Genomic DNA, 19,943 nt, shown 5'->3' with positions numbered 1-19,943 from the left:
TTTTATAATATAATATTTAGGTATTGGGGTAAATCCTAGTTTAGCACATTTATGTCATATATAAGAAGAAGTATTAAGAAAAACAGCTTAGAATGTTCAAAGAAAATTTCTTATGCAATATTTTTAAATCAGCTGTTTTAAAGTTGTAAAAATGTCTCAATACAAGTCTTAAGTACTCTGAATTTAAAGTCTGTCAAAAAATGCTGTCATTGTAACCTTCAAAATAGGTTAGAAGCTTTTAAAATGACTCAATGCAGTATGGCACATAACATTTTAAACAGTAACTGGGGTCTGATTAAGGGCTGGAGGTGTAGGGGGGAGGGATTTCACACTGCTGTAGTGGTCTGACACCCCATATACTTTAGTGTGGCATGGGAGGCCCCACAGGCCACCTTCTACTAAATACTGAGCATGCCAAATAAGGACTGTAGGGAACCACATCCCCTTGACAGTCCTCTATTTTCTCTCTGCTGATTCACTCTTATCTGCAGCTGCACAAAGATGCAGACTTTCTCTCTAATAATAGAATATCTCTTTTTTCCAGTACTCTGCATCAAATACAGATATCCCCTCTCTCATCATTTTCAAACTGTCTGAACATTGTTTAAATATACATTTCATGTTTGCAAACAGTTTTCTTGTTCAAGGACAAGGCATTTAAGTAGTTTTACTTTTGATTTATCGATACATCAAAGATGACCAGTAATCTTGGTCACTTGTCCAGTTATCCAGTGATGATAAAATTGTTCATTTGTAAATATATCTATCTTCATTTATCAGTAATTTTGCATAATGACCAAATGAGCATCTGGTCGATTTAATCTTGCTGAACTTGCATTTACCCTGCTGCAAATTATAAATTGCCCACTAAAATTAACGTTATACATGTATGGACTTTAATACAAAATATCTAGTGGTGATTTATACATAGAACTATAAAAATGCCCATAAAATTTAAAAGTATGCATTGAACTTATTTATTCTTCTTCATTTTTGTATTCTATAAATAATATTACAATTTATTATGCAATAAATGGGGCAATTGTTAAAGTGGAGACAGACTATTATCTCCTTCTAATCTCCTAACAGTTTGTGCACTTGGTAAACTGTATTGGGAAGGTTTCAGGCAAACTGTCCGAAAAACATCCTCTTTTTAACAATCATAGGTGAAGAATTCCCGCAGTCATCAGTTTTACCCAACCAATCAGATTTCTCCTAACAACAGTCCCAATCAGCTGATAAAAATAGACAGCTGTCATGTCTCAGCTTAAATACTGATCATTGTTATTTAAACCCTTAAAAGGAAATAAATTCATCTTATAGGAAACGTTTATTGTTGCATCACTTTGAACACTGTACATACATCCTTAAAATAGTTAAAACTTTGCTTTTGCAAAATTATCTATATTGTCAATCATCAATCAGAATCAAATAAAATTTAGCACTATATCAAACCAAGCAGTACTAGTTATTTTTGTTTAAAAAATTCAGCTTCAGGGCTGTTTACATACTGTTTCAGGTTAAGACATCATTTAATATTTGTGACCACCAGAAAATAATAGCATCAGTTAAGTTATGGTAGTCAGAACAAATTTTATTTATGCCGTATTTCACTGTTATACATGTGAATTTGCATAAAAGTTAAATATTTAAACTACCTTTGTTGTTCCCATGCAGTATCCCATTATTCCAGTCTGTGTGTTCCTGTTTTAGCTTATAGTAATAACGTACCACTACTCGAGGCACTCAAAAGTTCCTTCAAAGGTTCGCGCCCAACACTTAACAATACACTCGGCTTAAAGCAAGAGTTGCAGCCAACCAAACCTTTACAATTTTGACAACTTTTTTCTACAATTTTCATCATCATTATTTATATTAACAATATTTTATCTGAATACTTTTTGTGTAAGAGTGAGACAGTATCTAGATTTTCATGGGTTTATATTTGCAAGGATTGCATCAGCCACAATAAACAGGTGGCAACTATATAAACCTTCCCTTCTGTTGTATAGTGGTTGTAATTAACATACTGTAATCACATGATCAATGGGCATGATATACCCAGCCTATTGGAAAAAACTATAATAGCATTGTGTACAGTTTGTGGGATTGCATCATGTTTTATTTTTCTTCATTCATAAAACTCATTAAAAAACTGCTGATAGTGCTATATTTAGGTAATTTCTTGTTTTCAAAAATAAGCTTATGGATTATGAGATTATTCCAAAGTTAAAGATGCAGTCATTGATAAGTATTGAAGACAAATCCTTTTCTTTATTTTGTTCATGGGGGCTATCTAATGTTTTGTTTTATTATTTTTTTCAATCTATATAGATACAAATATAGTATTAATAAAATCCCTGGTGTTGATAACAAAACAGTGCAATTTTACTAAATAAATGTTTGCATTATTATATAACTCATTATTAGCTCATCTGATTTTTGGAAAAAAAGATTACGAGTTATTGTCATCACCTTATCAGCATTGGCGTTGACACTGCCTGGTTAAGTTTTATGTTTAGGTCAGCTTTTCTCCTAAACTATCAAAGCTTGCAACACTTGTTCACCATCAATAGCTGTCTCTGTACAGCAAGAAACATAACTCCATCCTGCTTTTTGCAAGAATTATGGCCCCTTTTAAACTTAAAAAATATCAGATTTCTTGGTTAAGTTTTATGTTTAGGTCAACTTTTCTCCTAAACTATCAAAGCTATTGCTTTAAAACTTGCAAGACTTGTTCACCATCAATAGCTGACTATGTACAGCAAGAAACATAACCTCATCCTGCTTTTTGCAAGAATTATGGCCCCTTTTGGACTTAGGAAATATCATAAAAACACATGGGTAGGACAATATTTCTATTAGTATTATACATAGACAAAACAAGAGCTGTCAGTGGACAGCGTGCTCGACTATTCTCAGTGCTTGATAGTATAATATAAGCTATGAGTAAAACTATAACATTACAATAAGCATATTCCAAGTCGAAAAGGGGACATTATTCAGTCAAAATGCTTGATAGAGTTGCCTCCTCCTTTTTACGGACTGGGGTCATGATGGTAAACAAGTATGCAAAATATGAAAGCAATATCTCAATGGACTTTGAAAATATTTGGGGTGGTACGCAAACTATAACATTTATTCTAAGTCGAAAAAGGGCCATAATTCAGTGAAAATGCTTGATAGAGTTGCCTCCTCCTTTTCACAGAATGGGGTCTTGATGGTAAACAAGTATGCAAAATATCAAAGCAATATCTCAATGGACTTTGAAAATATTTGGGGTGGTACGCAAACTTTAACATTTATTCTAAGTCGAAAAGGGGCCATAATTCAGTCAAAATGCTTGACAGAGTTGCCTCCTCCTTTTTACACACTGAGGTCATGATGGTAAACAAGTATGCAAAATATCAAAGCAATATCTCAATGAACTTTGAAAATATTTGGGGTGGTACGCAAACTTTAACATTTGTGTGACGCTCACGGTAACGCCAACACTGGGGCGAGTAGGATAGCTCCCCTATTCTTCGAATAGTCGAGCTGAAAATCAATGAGCATCTGCAACCGCAAGGCGGTGCTCTTGTTAAAGATAGGTGATCAGATTTTAGGCCATATAATTTTGTATTATAATTTAACTCCATCATACTTTATTGAACAAAGCAATTACTGACCCTCAAGATCAATTCATTTTTTTTTTAATTTAACATTTTGAAAAAAGGTAAATGTAAAATATAATAATCCCTAACCTGTGCCATTTTATTTTACTTTAAGCCTTTGTGAAGAGCCAAATATCACAGGGTGGGAAAATGTGCAGTCAGTCCATGGCTCAAACTCCAGACCCCTCCCTTGCAGGGTGCGCTCTCTATCGACCAAGCTAACCAATTGCCTGACACATATTCTCCCTAAATGTGACTAAGTCTCACCCATGACACAATTAACAAAGTCTTACAACAGAGATCTGAAATTGTTTTCCTTCTTTATTTCTTTTCATTATTTTTTTAACTTTTATTGTTCATTCTGATGCGAAATTAACAACAGAATATAACAAGTGTCACCGCGTGCTTTTTGAAGGCATGAAATACAAGTTCAAGTTGTCCATATTTAGACTCGTCATAAAGTAACATGAAACAGAAATACTGAGTGTGTGTCAGTTTAGGCCATCTCTGTCATTCAACTTGTCTCAATATTTCACTAAATAATACAGAAATGTATGGAAGGACTTACTTGTTCATCTTTGCAGTCAACAGCAACAACCTGAAAATACACAAATAAAATCATTAAGCGATACACAAATAAAATCATTAAGCGTTATACATGTAGTTATTACACTCAACATTTTACTATCACAAAATCTAACCATCTCAACATTAAGACAGTCGCCGTGAGACGTCATAAAGTAACTGCAGCTGGCCAAGTCTGTGGTTGGAATCTGCAAACATACATCTATCACTGCCTGTCACAATTGTTTGTTCAAGCAGGTGCTGAATCCAAACTAAGATAACATATTAGAGTAAGTTTGTTCTTTAATCAGGTTGACATTATAACAAATATAACTTACTAAAGAGCTTTTGAACCATCTATAGATAGAGCAGTATATGCCAATATCCAAGGATTAAATAGACAAATCTAGAGAACATGCCAGTGTATTAGAGATGAGCATGGTGTATCAGCAAGTAGATGGGGGTGGTGGGGGGAGAGCTTCAAAACGTCCGACAGACAGGCACGTAATTCTGATACAAATATTGGATGAATTAGTGAATGAAGTACAACTAATTTGACGGTTAGGACAGCGTTACTCAGTATTATTTCTAGATGGTCCGTCATCAAAATAAAAATATAACCCATCCCGCTTTAAGCCAAATGAGTAGAACGAGAATCAGCAAATACTTTTGAGGTAGCCAATGTTTCATTTCATTGAATATGAAGTCAGCTTTATTATAATGTTTCACTAAAACTGCAAAATGTATGAAAACTGGCCAGCGGACACAAAGGAATTAAGAAAACTAACACCGGCCGGGTCTCAACATGTCAACGGAATGCTTTGAATAAAGACAAAAAATAGGCAAAACTTACGGGAACTTCGTCTGCAGATACAAATTCAATATCCAATGGAACCATTTGCTAAATTTCTTTTAACAACACATGAAATTAAACCCCTAAAACTGTCCTTTTCCCGAATAAATTTTCCTCTCTCACTTCAGTCTTCACAGCTGATCTCATGACTTAACCTATGAACCAGACACACTTGCATAAATCTATTTCCGTACCAAAATTACGGGAATACACGAACGGTGATAAAATGAGGCTCACAGCGGGGAACATAGCAAATGCGGGGGGAAAAACGCTTGTGCTAAAAATCATTACACTGTTTAAGTATTCAGAAAAAATCAAGAGCATTCAGAGTCATTATGGCCAATGTAGATGCAGTAAACACCTTAATAGTTGAACTAAAGATTTAACAGCAGATAAAAATATTTTAATTATATATATAAATATAATATATTGAATGCAAAAAGTGTAAATCTGTTACCTTTTCTGAGTAATTTAAATTCCTGATACACATATTGGTATCTGTGTGAGATCTCCGTAATCGCATTTGAAATATTCACATATATGCATAAATTCCAATTTACATCATAACAAAAGCTACACTACAGAACCTATTATTAATGTTTATACACTCAGAGTCTTGTTAAATCAATAGAACTAAGTTTAAATTTAATATTAATTTTTATTCTAAAAATCTGTTTAACAATTTCTGCTGCATCAAGTTCACATGTTGCATAGATTGTCACAGAAGGATGAGACTGTTCGTTGAATTATAGGCAATAAGCTACATGAGAAAAACAACATTCTATATCAGCTGTTTAGAATATAAGTTAATGTATTCATAAGGCCAAAGGGGAGGAGCTTGAATATGCTGTTATTTATAATACAGCAGTAATCTTTGGAAATTTTAAAGGTTTTATCTTATCTTAATTCCTTCAAATTTCTGTAAATTTATAAATCACAATGGGCAGTTTGATTTTAATATGTCATACTTTGTCAAGTTTTGCAAAGAAGCAACATTGACAATTAATTTAAGAATATGCATTAATTTCAGCAGCCTGGCTGTATACTTCTTTTTCATTGGCTAAAGCTAGAGGTGTGTTACAATGACCTTGGCATTTGATCAATACCAAATTTATGGAAAAAACAAGATTATAAGTAAACTACTTTAATGACACAATACCAAAAATTGCAACAACATTCACAAACAGTTTATTAATTTTCTTGTTGTCCTAAAACCAGAACTATTTAATGAATAGATGCATTGTTCAACTTAAACAAAAATAGTTAACAAAAACAAAAACAATCTATTTTAATCAGTTAACTAACATAACAACTAAGAACGCTTTGGGACTGGGGACAGGTCAATCAGGAAATACTAGATCATTACTAAACTTTTAGTTTCATATTTTATCCTAATATTATTGATTAAGACTATATCCAACATCTATTAATTTTGTGCTTAGAAGTGAGTACATGATATTGAGCAGGTGGCCTAGATGCTGTACATGCTGTCTTGGAATAAAGACATATCATAAGTTCACTGTCATGTAGTCTGTGTTCAGACCCTGGAGATTATATAAGTCCATGCCATGGCACTGACCTTCAGACTGAAAGAGAATTTTTTTAGACATCAGCTATATTGAAACTTAATTACTGACAGATTATCAGTTGTGGTTCAACAGGTATTATTTAGTATGAATTAGTTGTTTTTACTAATAATGGACATTCAAAATTGGAAAGTGTTTGTAATGGGATATAGTGCATATTTTCTGACCTGGCGGAGATATTTATAGAAAGGTCATAAATGGGCCATTCTATCATTGAGTTTAGGGTAATCGGTTATATCATTAAATTTCGTTTTATTACGTCGGATAAATCCGATAAGCACCAAGTTACCTATTGATTTTAATGGTAAAGCCTGTACTAAAAATATCTTCGCCAGGTCAGAAAATACGCACTATACCGGAGGGAGACTACCTTAATTATAAAGCATTATATTTAACAACCCATTAGATACACAATCCTCCATGGTGTATTGGTCAAGACTGCAGAGTAATGTTTATTGCCATGGTGTCCAGGGTTCAATGTTCTTTGGGTAATACTATGTTTTTTTTTCTTGATTTGGCTTTTTTAACATAGCTCATGTTCTAGAGTGGTGGAACCTATGCTCGCGGTATTCCTGTGCTCGCGGTATTTCGATAAATACGCTCTCTGCAGAAGCACAGATAAAAATATTTCATCATACTAAGTTAAACACCGACCAGTTGAGAAATGCCTTTACAACAAACGTAGCGATAGCCGCGCGTGCCGCTCACGTGACGTATACAGCAACCGATACATTTTACGCAATCTGTTTTCGTATCACAAATCTCAGACAAATACGTCAAAATCACCCAGCTAAAGTTAGTCTTTTAGAAATCATGTATTGAATTCAGATATAAGATACATTTAAGAGCAATATGTGATGAATGTGACGCCTGGCTACACTACGAGTGCCTGTCGAACCATGAAAAGATCGATGTTGATCATAATATTTTGACGAAGTCCAAATGGCTCTTGCTGAGATGTTGGGAGGAGTAATTATCCTACACACCAAAGAAGTGTAGGAAACATTAGTGAGTTAATCACTGTCGTTGTTTGAATCATTAATTTTTGAACATTCTGTTTTTATATTACATTATTATACGTTTTTAAGCTTTGTTCTAATAGTGATTCCATTTCTGTAAGAGAAATATACACATAGAGGCACATACTACATTTTATCCTCATTTCTTTTGTTTTTCACATAATAAATGAGTAATATTCCAAATATTATACTCGCATATGCTTGATTGTTCATTTTTAGCCTGCTGAAATTTTGTTTCATTCTTAGTTTGATAGATATATCATACCGCCAGCATAGGTTCCCTTCAGGGCGAAATTTCACATTTTCACGTATGCCGTGTCGATAGCTCACAAGACGACTAAGTCATGTGATGACGCACATCAACAATATGTTTCGATAAAAGGAGGATAACTTTATGTTTTTGCATAGGCAAATCGAAATAATAATCTTTTCTTGCTTCTTAAAAGGATAATATATTTACAAAACACCGCGAGCATAGGTTCCACCACTCTAGAGTTCATAATATGACCAAACTTCAATTTCAAAGAAAGATGACATTTTTTAGCCAAAATCCGGAGGTCAGTGCCTTAATTTTTGAGTAGAATAACACATTTTATGTGATTATAATAGCTGCATTTTTCTGTCAAAGGTACTTTTGACTTTAATAGTTAAACACTAACATCATTAGCAAGATTTAGGAACTTTAAAGTAATTAATAAATTTTGATGGTCATTAAATCTAAACAGAACAGATATTTAAAGTTTAATGTAGTAAAGATAATCATTCCAAGTCCAGTTTCACACATCTCCTATGTTATTAGTACATGTACATTACAATCATACTGGACTTCTTAATTTTTCTTAAAAGTTTGCAATATGACTTCTTCTTCTAAAGAATCAGAAGCAGGGGTTTTTTTTTTACAGTAAAAAGTTACCTGTACAACAACAACAGTAAGATAGTTGTTAAACACTTTGTAAACCATTAATAAACTCCCACAGGGAGAAACTAATTGCCAATTTGCCCATTGGTGGTTCTGGTCACTTATTATTTATTGGTACTTTGATGGTCATTACATCTACATGTATATTGTATGTATAGATACCACCCACTTGCAAAAATAGCAAAATGAAAATCAGAAATTAAGACAGATTGGTGTGAACAAAATACATTACACAAAGATGCCTATGCCTTTAAAATTGAACTATAAAATTTTAAATGATGTTTAAATCTCAGAAAATGTAAATTGCTCCAGAACACTGTAAATTTTATTTCAGGTAAGTCTTACTTTTATTTTTAGTACAGGATAAATTCTATGTAGTGAAATCTTCAGCATGAAGAAACTCAGAGTTGGAGGAGTGTCTGAATACTGAAGATTTCAGAAACTGAAAGGGAGGAGTTTTAGAATGCTAACAATTCAAAAACTGAAGGGGAGGAGTGTCTGAATCCTTAAGATTTCAGAAACTGAAAGGGAAAAGTTTCTAATTGCTGAAAATTTCAGAATCAGAAAGGAAGGTGTTTCTGAATGCTGAAGATTTCAGAAACTGAAAGGGAGGATTACTCAAGTTTCTGAATGCTGAAGATTTCAGAAACAGAAAGAGAAGAATTCCTGAATTCCGCACTACACTTCGTAGCCTCTATAAACAATCTATTCAAAACAGTGCTACAATAAAATTGCATTTTAGGACTTTTTAAATGTATTTTTTAAAATTTAAACAAATACTTGATCGATACAAATTTGGTAAACCATATTGTCATTACCGAACATTATTTTGTAATTAACTTAAAAACAAGGTATTATTGACTTTTTTTTGCACATTGTCCTAAACAATTTTAAACTGCTATTTACAATTTTTTCAGATAACCTGATAATGGGTATATCAGATTAACTTGGTTCATTCAATGTATTAATATCGGTCAGAACTGCTTCATCAGAGTTTAAAACTTGTTTAAAAGTACCTTGTAATATTTACAATGGAAAGGTCACGTTTTATTGTCACATTACAGATATTTTAATGTCCTTGTTTACAGTTTTACATTATAAACTTTATAGAAGAATACTTTTTGAATCCTTATAATTATCTTAGTATTGCAAGGGTATATCCTAATCTCATATAATTTACTGAAAAAAAAAAATGTATGGTGAAATTATTAAATAATATGAAATTAACAGTGTTTTCAATCTTAACATTTTCCAAGTTCAATATCACCACAGCAATATCACCACAGCAGACACTTGGTGACATATTCTTGGCAGTGCTGCAGTGTATATGTGACATGCATAATGGCTTAAATGTGACCATAACTATTACTGTTAAAATATAATACAAAATAACTAAATACAGTGTAGATTCCAAGTTCTTTTTCAGACAGTAACACTTTGAATGACTGAACAGGCATTTTGTAATATATTTTATTATGTAGTCACACTGTTCTGTACTTTTAAGATGACATTGTGGTTACATTTGAACTGGTTTTAAAGTGGGAACCACTTTTATACAAGATGTCAAAAAATAACAAGTTATCGTATGTCATGAAGAGCAAAATTCTCCCTGAGTGATCGACCTCTAGATATTTTTTTATAATTCATTTCATCCAAATATTTTGCTGCTCATCAACCTTGGGCTTTTGCCTGCACATAAAACTACACAACTTTCTGCTGCAACAGTATTAAATTGCAACAAAATACAATAGCTTGCATATTCTCCATCCAGCATAAAAAATAGTAGTCGACCTGGCGTGATGACAAGCGGCAATTTCCGTGCAATAATACATATTCTCTGTATGTAATTTCATCATTCTATGGTAACTGTTATTAAAAATTATTTTCTGTTACAGCCGAAGGATCCCGAAATCATATACAGAGGAAACAAAATTGCTGATTGTCACTACTGGTCCATTACCTTAATCCTTACCCTGTTAAATTTCAATAATAAACCTGTCCATACTTCAATTTGGACAGTACTTAAGATTTACTGTTAAAAGGGGTGCTTACTAGACTGGCTACCGACTAGATAATCTTTTTTTTTAATATATATTCTGACTTCATCAGTCTTGGCTCTGATTATCTACCTATGTTTTGAGAATAAAAGGGACATAATGATACAAAATTTGTATAGCCTCATGAGTTATCTCCTGTGAACAAAACAGGGTCTGAACACAGACTTGGTGCTTACCAAAAATATACTGACTGAATGGCGAACAGTGCAGATCTTGATCTGACTGCATTTTCTCAGAGCTTGACTCTGAATTAGAGCTTTGCCAGTAAAAACTTTATAAAACTTTAACCAAAAAAGTCTATGTTAAAAGGGCATACCTCTGTCAAAATTCAAAACAGAGTTGCGGGGATTACTTCTCCTGGTGAAGACTTTGATAGTAAATAACTATTTTAAGTTACAAGTCAATAGCTTTGATAGTAACAGAGATATCTGACTTTATCAAAAACTGTAACCAATGGCGCACCGACGCCAGGCCAAGTGCAATAGCTGTACTTTTTCTTCGAAAAGTCGAGCTAAAAATGAGAAATTATTATTAACAACTAATTCTCAGTGTTATTCCATAACATTATATTCTGTCAGTAATTAAGTTTCAAATTTAAGCTTTCTTAAGAAATATAGCATTAATTTCCTGATACCTAATTTTTTTATTTATTTTTTTTGTCAGTGCAATAAGGTCTGCTATCTTAAAAATAGCACACTTGGGGCAATCATTTACAATATTGAACAGTTACTTATGTTTAATGTAATTCATAGATTTGTTTCTTTAGAACTGTTCAAGCTGTTGTAAGTTATCAGTTCAGTATTCTTATCAGTTTTTAATCTCCATAAATTAGACACTTTTTTGTGGGTTAAAAGTAGCCCTTCTTGATTATTGTTTCTATCTACTTGTAACAAATTAAAGACATCATAAAGACTGCACAGATGGTGGACATGTAAACAGGCAATCTGATGAAAGTACACCACTTTTCAAAGGTAAGAGTTTTGGGAGATGATTTCAGTCAGACTAGCAAACAGGTACAATAAATGGTTCATTAAATAGAACACATTCATTTGGTTAAATATGCTTCTATCTGCTGTTTTAATCTCAGATATGAATCAAACAAGCCAGAAAACTGCATATTCATGAAAGGCAGCACACCATAAGGAATAAGTGCAGGGGCATTAAATCCTGCTGTAAAGTATTATCTACTAGTGCACTGACATAATTAGTTACCTGAAGTAACTGATTCATAGATGAACACCATATTTCACTGTAGATATAACAAATATAATCATCACTGTTGTTGAGCTTAAAATGCATTTGGATAATATCAAGTGCAAAGGCAGTAAATGCTGATCAATGATTTGGCATCAATTCTTATAGTGAACTGATTTTTTTTTGGAACCACTGTGGTTATTGTTTTGTAGTGTCACCTAAAAAATCATGTCACATCAGGAATTTCATATGTCACATTAAAAAATTTCCATGTCACATTAAGAATTTCATGTAACATTAAAAATCTCATATCATATACAGATCTCATGTCACATTAAGAATGTCCTATCACATTAAGAATTAAATTATAAATTATCAAATTTTCATACCCATTATACCTAACAGTACATGTAGTGCTGTAAGAATTTTATCAAATTAACCAAGCTGGCTGGCCCCAGGTGAGAGTACACAGCCCCTTGCAGTGTGGGGGACATGTAATTTGTGCTAATTTGCCAACATTAGCCCATAAAATGACCCTGGTATACACTTGATGGTGCAAGATGAAATAATACATTACACCATTATATTTGTCAAAACAGCAATAATTTGGACCTTTTTACACTCAGCTAATGCTGTCATTTTATAAAACCAACCAAAAGCAAAATATTTTCATTTCAATCTAAATTGTACCAACATTCCTTGATAGTAGAAAATGCATGCAATCACACTTTCCCTGTCAAAAACAATATAATAGTTGGAGAAGCTTAATTAGAAAAAGAATTTTTTTGCCATTTAGGTAATTTTCTTGACAATTAGACAACAACTCTGTATCACTTAAAGTAACTATATATAGACAAAAACATGTTTCGTGATTATGTACGCACTTGTCATGAAAATTGAAACATGCAGAAAAAGCACTTTTATATCTCAAGAGCTGTGAAGTAATTGTTTCCTGAAAGACTAAATCACAAATGTTTCAGGTTATACACAATGTACATGCTGATGTTTTGCAATATTATATTTAAAAGGTCAATTTAAAAAAAAAAAGAGTTGCACTTATATTTTAAACTAGATGCCCACGGGCAACATGTGGAGCCCACCAGCTGTCAAAAGGACTAAGAGTTGCAGACGACACTCTGTCTCACTGAGGCAAATATTTATGCCAAATAAAAAAAGATTGCAAAAAGTTACAATATAAGTTATTTACAGTATCAACGAAGGGAAGTAAATCTTAATATATACTTTTTAAAAATCTAAGTCAACACAAAAATCCTTACCAGGTAGAGATAGGTCAAAATACATCTCAAAATTGGATGTAACATGCATGTTGTACTACAGAAAAGTGGTCATGATATTTCCCTACAACCAGTAATAAAAAAAGTTACAATATAAGCTATTTATAGTAACAATAAAGGGAAGTAATTCTAAACTAGGGACCTGATTCATGCGCATGACATTCTCTCTCATGAGGGTATACAAATGAGCCAACTTACATCAAAATCCCTTCCATGCATGAAGAAGAAATGCTCAGGACGAAGTCATTCTTGTATGTGACCTTTGGCCTCTAAGTGTGACCTTGACCTAAGACCTAGGGAACTGGTTCTTGCGCAGGACACTCCATCTCATGGTGGTGAACATTTATGCCAGGTCACATCAAAATTCCTCCATGCATGAAGAAGAAATGCTCTGGACAAAGTTTTCGTTCTTGTATCCTTTGACCTCTAAGTGTGACCTTGACCTTAGACCTAGGGATCTGGTTCTTGCGCATGACACTCTGTCTCATGATGGTGAACAATTGTGCCAAGTTACATTAAAATCCCTCCATGCATGAAGAAGATATTCTCCAGACAAAGTCATTCCTGAATTTGACCTTTGACCTCTAAGTGTGACCTTGACCTTAGACTCCGTCTCATGAAGGTGAATAATTCTGCCAAGTTACATCAAAATCCCTCCATGCATGAAGATATACTCCGGACAAAGTCTGTGGACGCCGCCTGCCCACCAGTGGCGTTCCCACAATATGTCCCATTTTTCAAACGGGCATATAAAAATTTAGTGACATTAGTTTAGTTTCCTGCTTACCTCCCTTTGTAGTTATTTAGCCATTTGCAAAGGCACTGAAAACAACTTCTTAATTGGATTAGTGTTGTATAATATCATTGAGGAGGAGCAATTCACACAGCAAAGTTTCCACAAGAAGTATAAGGAGCCAAATCTTTATTATTAATAATGCTTAAACACTACAGGTGTCCAAAGGATATCAGTGTTATACCTCTTTTGTCAGAGATCATCTAGAATCTGCTGAGATCTCAGCAAAACAATAAATCATGTCAGAGTGTTATCAGTATAACTGGAATAACAAACTTTGAGATTCTTAAATTTGTGTGAATGTGTAAAAAAAATCCACACTAAGTCTTGTGAAATCTACTAAGAGTGTCAGTCAATGCATTGCCCAGGTTATTAGAATGAATGACTCAAATCTATACTCCCTAATTTTGACCAGAAACACAACTTATGTCCAGATTCATAATCTGTCTAACATTATGGTACCCACTACCCCAGCTGCCTTGCCAATGACTCAGGATTATCTTGGAGCCTTCACTTCATGATTTTACTTTATCTTATTTTGTATGGAAGCAATTTTATACAAATAAATTCCTTCAGAAGTAGCCTAAACATTCATTCATCTGATTTGTTAGACAGACCAAAGCAAACATTAATTATAAATATTTTATAGTTAGTTAACAAGTGAATATGATGCAAACTCTTCTTTAATCTACAAAAGAATTTGATGTTTAACAGGCAGCTGCAAAAAAGAGTTCAGTGGAGTGTTGGCAAGGCCATTATTATTTGAGAAATGCTGACAACGCATCAGAACATGTTGCAACCATGCCTTCATGAACATGTAAAACTAAAAAAAAATCCCTTTTAAACATGCAGCCAATGTTTGTAACAGTGCATTAAACACACAAAACTTTGTTTCTCTGCTTCTGACAAAGCTTCAGGTTAATTATATCACCTTTAATATAACACATAAATATTAAAGCAGATAAAAATACCTTAACATCGGCATGCAAAGAATTTCACATTTGTAAGCAAAATTTTTCGCAAAGTCACTTTTACCACTGTAGAAAATGGCGTAACTTTTATTTATAATGCGTTTTATATGTCTGTTTTGGCAGAAGAACCTGTTTCGACAGGTACATGGTAATTATATCACAATAAATTAAATTATTACTGTATCATAATTCTGTGTTCTTTTCATTGTAAAGAGATGCAGTTGATATTAATAAATTCTGATGGTGTTTTAAGATTGTACCAACACGTGCAAAACAATAATTAATGCCTTTTGCACAATTATATACTTTTACTCAGAATAATTGCATGTCTTGTGATCCTGTTTATAGCATTTTACAATTTAAGATTCACCAATAACATTTAAAGACTTCATAAAACACGCTTATTTCAAATCTGCTCAGTCAGCTGACTCATAGATGCAGATGATGTTATCTGCAGCAGAAAATGTCTCTAGGTCTGGAATGTTTGTCCTTTCTGAAATGAGCAAGTTCAGCAGAATTTACAGCAATCAATTTTAGATATTAACTTTATATATTTGTCGCTTTCAGGATTTGCACTTCAACAGCTGACTGCGAAACTATTGTATCATAAACGTTTCTTTATATTCATATAATAGTTACAAAAGGTTCGTCACTCGATCACCCCTACAGACTTGTTTGTTTTGGGTTAAATTAAGAATCATTTCTTTTAACGGTACAATTTATTTTGGTAATAGTAACATGGGACATGTGCATGCATTTACCCAACCACTGTTGGTGGATTTGTGCCAGAACAATCCTGTTCTTAAGTAACTGCAAACTTTTCCACATGGATTTGAGGCAGAGTATAAATGATTTCAGACAGTCAGCTATACAGAGCTTATGTTTATCAATTATAATGTTATTTTATCTACCGACAATAAATAAATATTGACTTAACTTAACTTGAGATAATGCTTTACACCTAATGCCCGAAGATCAAACTTGTGACCCCATAATCCACAGGTCTGCATTCTCCCTTATACTTCAGCTAAGCAGTCCAGCTGGTCTTGCACTAATACTTGAGGACATTTAAACCATTAACCATTTGTTAAACAATCAATTTTTTTTCACATCAATATCACACTCACTTTGCAGAGATGGATGAAAACCGACTATTTCAAGTATTTCATGGAGTTGGGGGAAAATGGCAAAAAAAAAAAACACTCTTGAGCATATACCTTCAACTCAGGTGTGATACAAGCATTTTGACTGGCAATAAAGTGTTTCTCTAGAATTTTGTCCGAATATTTCTGAACTGATGTCTGAACATTTCTGAAATTTAATGATCTGAATTTTTTATTATTTCTGATTTATGTCTGAACATTACTCAATTTATTTCTGAACATTTCTGAATTTTTTGAAATGTGCCAAGTATTCAATAAAGTGTTCCTCTAAAAACTTTGTAAGAATCATACAGTTACAAAAATTCATCAAAGATTTCCCACAAGCTGTTTTCCATGACTTGGAGTAAATTGGAGATACAAGCTGATATATATAGTGGTGTCTGACTGATGAGCTGTCCAAGTGGAAACCCATTCACAGTTATCAAACACCCTGATATAACTATCCTTTAATGGTTGAAATGAGATAAATATAACCCTTATATCATAATACATTTAAATATTCAAAGTGAGATAACATTATGACTGCAAAACAAAATGACCATGACCTCACTGGCAGCTTAAGTTTCAATTTAGCACAATTATATCAGAACATAAATTGTTTTAATGTAAATACTAAGTGAAGTTCCTTTAAGACTGCCTCCTATGCTGGCAGCTGTGGAGAGTCTCATCATAGAATCTCCATCATCCAACTAGGTTGCAATATCCACACTCAATATTCAGCAGAGCAAGGTTCTCACCCAAATTTAAGACTACCAACAGATTTCATGTCTTTCCAGAACTGAAAATCAATTTTCAAACTTCTACACTTCCTTTGAAAAACCAAGAAAAGAAAATCCCGCTAAATGAGCCATTGGAAATGAACTCTATAAAGGAATTTAGGATAAGGCAAGAAATAAGGTAATATATTAAGACTGCTCTAGGGCAACACTGCCAGTCAGTATATACAAGGGTCATTATATACAAGTGTCAGTACATAAAGATGAGAAGAAACTCTATCACTGTATGCAAGGGCATTAACCTTTGTGTATTACAGGTATACTGTAAAATCATTAACATTGTGTCTTGATTTCGTGCCCCCCCACCCCTTAAATGAAATTTGAATGCCTTAATTCATTTTATCTACACAAAGAAAACAGTTACTTTTTGTCCAAACCACAAAAATTCATGCCCTTCAAATTAAATGATTCCACAGAACAGTATGTAACAAAGGTTTAATGAGGTAGCCATGTTCAACAAACTATCTGAAAACCCTAATTACCAGTATGGCTGTTTTAGCTTTTTGTTTCAGCCAAAAAAGACAAAAAGGCATGTTGTTTCAAAAATGTCATAATGGCAAGTTTATTATTCTGAAGGAAAAAAATAAACCACAGAAATACCACTGGGGCTCTTTGATGTTCACCTGATATCTCCTTTGCTGTCAGAACTTTATTTTAACATGACGAAACAGTCTCAAATTATTCAAGCAAGTAAATCTAACTGTAACCTTGAATCAAATTAAGAAAGTTATTTTAAAACATCATGAAATACTTCAGGTTCATTTAAATAAATCTAGAGGCTCATGAATTTTTAAAGTACACTTCGGGGAGTACAAAGTTAAATATATTTTATAAGGCAGATGGTCCCTGCAGGTAGGCAGATGTCTAATTAATTGGTGTCAAAATTTTTGATATATTCATTTGATTATAATGATATATATATACATTTACATAATTAAATCTACAGACCTTATATCTAACTGGTACATATTGCAGGTATACCAGTATGGTAGAGAAGCATTTTAAATGGTGGATAATCAACAGACTTATACAACATCATTTTTTTCTAATTATTTAAAGGCAATAAAGTTCACTTTACATGTATTTGTAAAAAAAATCTGGAAAAGGATATATAAAAGGGGACATGCTGAACTTCCATTATTGACAACCATAGTATTAAATTGTTATGAAGAAAAATGCTGAGCTTGCAACTTTTAAAATCTTGGTTTGATCAAACTCTATCACATACAAATTACTTCACGTGAACAGTTTTCTGCTATTTTACAAGATCTAGTTACAAACACTGACATTATGAAAATCTGTTGATCTCATTACAGTGAAAAACAAGTAACAGTGGAGCAGATTTCTGCACCAGAAGACATTTAAGACAAAACAGATGTGCCTAGTACTAACTGCCCACATTTTAAACAACTTGAGAACTGAATGTCAAAGTGTCAAAGGACTCAATATTTATCTATCAAGCTGGCAAAGCAAAATGGAAAAGATCCACGGCACAAATAATAAATATATTTAACCTTTATCAATGTTGTTCTTAGATACTTATAACTTTACTGCCTCAAGAAAGAACTTTATACTTCAAAGTTGCAGAATGAAAAATTGCTCATTATCAAACTGCAAGCTAGGTCTCAATAAAGGGAGGTAAATGATTAACAAGAGTTGTCACAGGAGACAGCGTGCTAGACTTTTTTGATGCTGGATAGTGAAACTGGGCACGTCTGAGGAAACTGGAGCTGTCACTGGAGCATTTAATGACTCCAATGGACCAATAATGGATGAAGATATTGCACAATAGCTTGAGTCTGTGTCAAAAAATATTAAGTAATAAGAGAGGTAAAGATAAAGTGTATCAAAACACAAACAGCGGGGATAATTCATGAAATATTGGTGCAAGAGTTATGGCCCTTGTGTCATATGATATGAGTGATGATGTTGAACAACTTTCAAGTTTGAATGAAATCCATTTAGTATATGAAATATAGTGAAAGTGCATCAAAACTTTAACCAATTCTAAGTAAAAGGGGGGATAATTCATTACATATTGATACCTGAGTTATGGGTCTTGTGTCATATGATTTGGGAGATGATGTGGAACAAAAACTTTAACCTGAAATTCTAAGTAAAAAGGGGGGATAATTCATGAAATATTGGTGTGAGAGTTATGGCCCTTGTGCCATAATGATGTGGGTGATGATGAGGAATAACTAATTTAAGTTTAAAGCAAATCCATCGAATAATTACAGAAGTAAGGAGAAATAGAGAAAGTGTAAAAAAAACTTTTAACCGAGGTGGGGATGCAGAAAGATGTCGACACAGACGCCGGGTTGAGTAGAATAGCTCTCCATATACTTTGTATAGTCGAGCTAATATTCAAATCATTATCAATGCTACCTATTTATAGCAATCTAAAATATTAAATGTAATGTGCATGTGCTTTTGACAAGAACTTGGGTTTTTACAGAAATACCAGAGCTTTAATTAGGAGCCAGAATACTCAATTCTCATTATTATAGCAATTATACTGGCCTAATGTTGCCAGCAACATAGGTATAATAGCATGTTGTCCTGTAGCACCCATCTAAAAGTGACATAATGACAACTTTGGGGATTTGTTGATCTCAGATTACTGCTATACAATAACATAGTAATTACTGGTGAAGAGTTTGGTTTCTTCAATAATGACAAACAGCAGCAATTACCTAAGCCCCTCCATAATAGATGGCTATTAAACTGTCACCTAAGATTTGAGAAAATTGAACCTATATTAAAGTAGCTCACAGTTTTGCTATGAGAACTGCTGACCTATAACATTTTGGAAATATGGTACTGCATGGCCTACCATATTTTTTCTATTTAAATCAACCGCATAAAACTTATTTACACTGGGTCATGCAGTCAAAAGTCCTCTGCAGTATTTTTTCTTCGATTCTACAGAGAAGTGCATAATCAGAAAAAAAACTTCAGCTGACTATATTCCTGGCAATTGCTGATATAGCAAGTCTTCTAAACATTGTGTCATATTAAAGGAATTGCGCACACTCTGTAAAACACTTTGGTACAATGCTGCAAGGTATCTGATATGACAATGTGATAAAATTATGTT

The 19,943-nt window shown here is 33.2% G+C and overlaps 1 protein-coding gene across 4 annotated transcripts in view; it reads right to left on the bottom strand.

The window, feature by feature from the left end:
- LOC123552131 (sestrin-3-like) overlaps nt 1-19,943 on the bottom strand; it is a 49,626-nt gene that overhangs the window by 12,328 nt on the left and 17,355 nt on the right. For 2 of the 4 annotated variants that reach the window (XM_045341536.2, XM_045341537.2), the window contains exon 4: nt 4,222-4,251. In XM_045341536.2, coding sequence (XP_045197471.1) covers nt 4,222-4,251 — 30 coding nt within the window. Of the gene's footprint in view, nt 1-4,221; nt 4,252-5,070; nt 5,227-5,527; nt 5,832-19,943 lie in introns of those variants that run through there. The other 2 variants (XM_045341538.2, XM_045341539.2) reach the window with 2 other exon arrangements.

The sequence above is a fragment of the Mercenaria mercenaria genome, chromosome 4 (assembly GCF_021730395.1).
Source record: "Mercenaria mercenaria strain notata chromosome 4, MADL_Memer_1, whole genome shotgun sequence".
NCBI lineage: Eukaryota > Metazoa > Mollusca > Bivalvia > Venerida > Veneridae > Mercenaria > Mercenaria mercenaria.
This window is presented reverse-complemented; position numbering and strand designations above follow the sequence as displayed.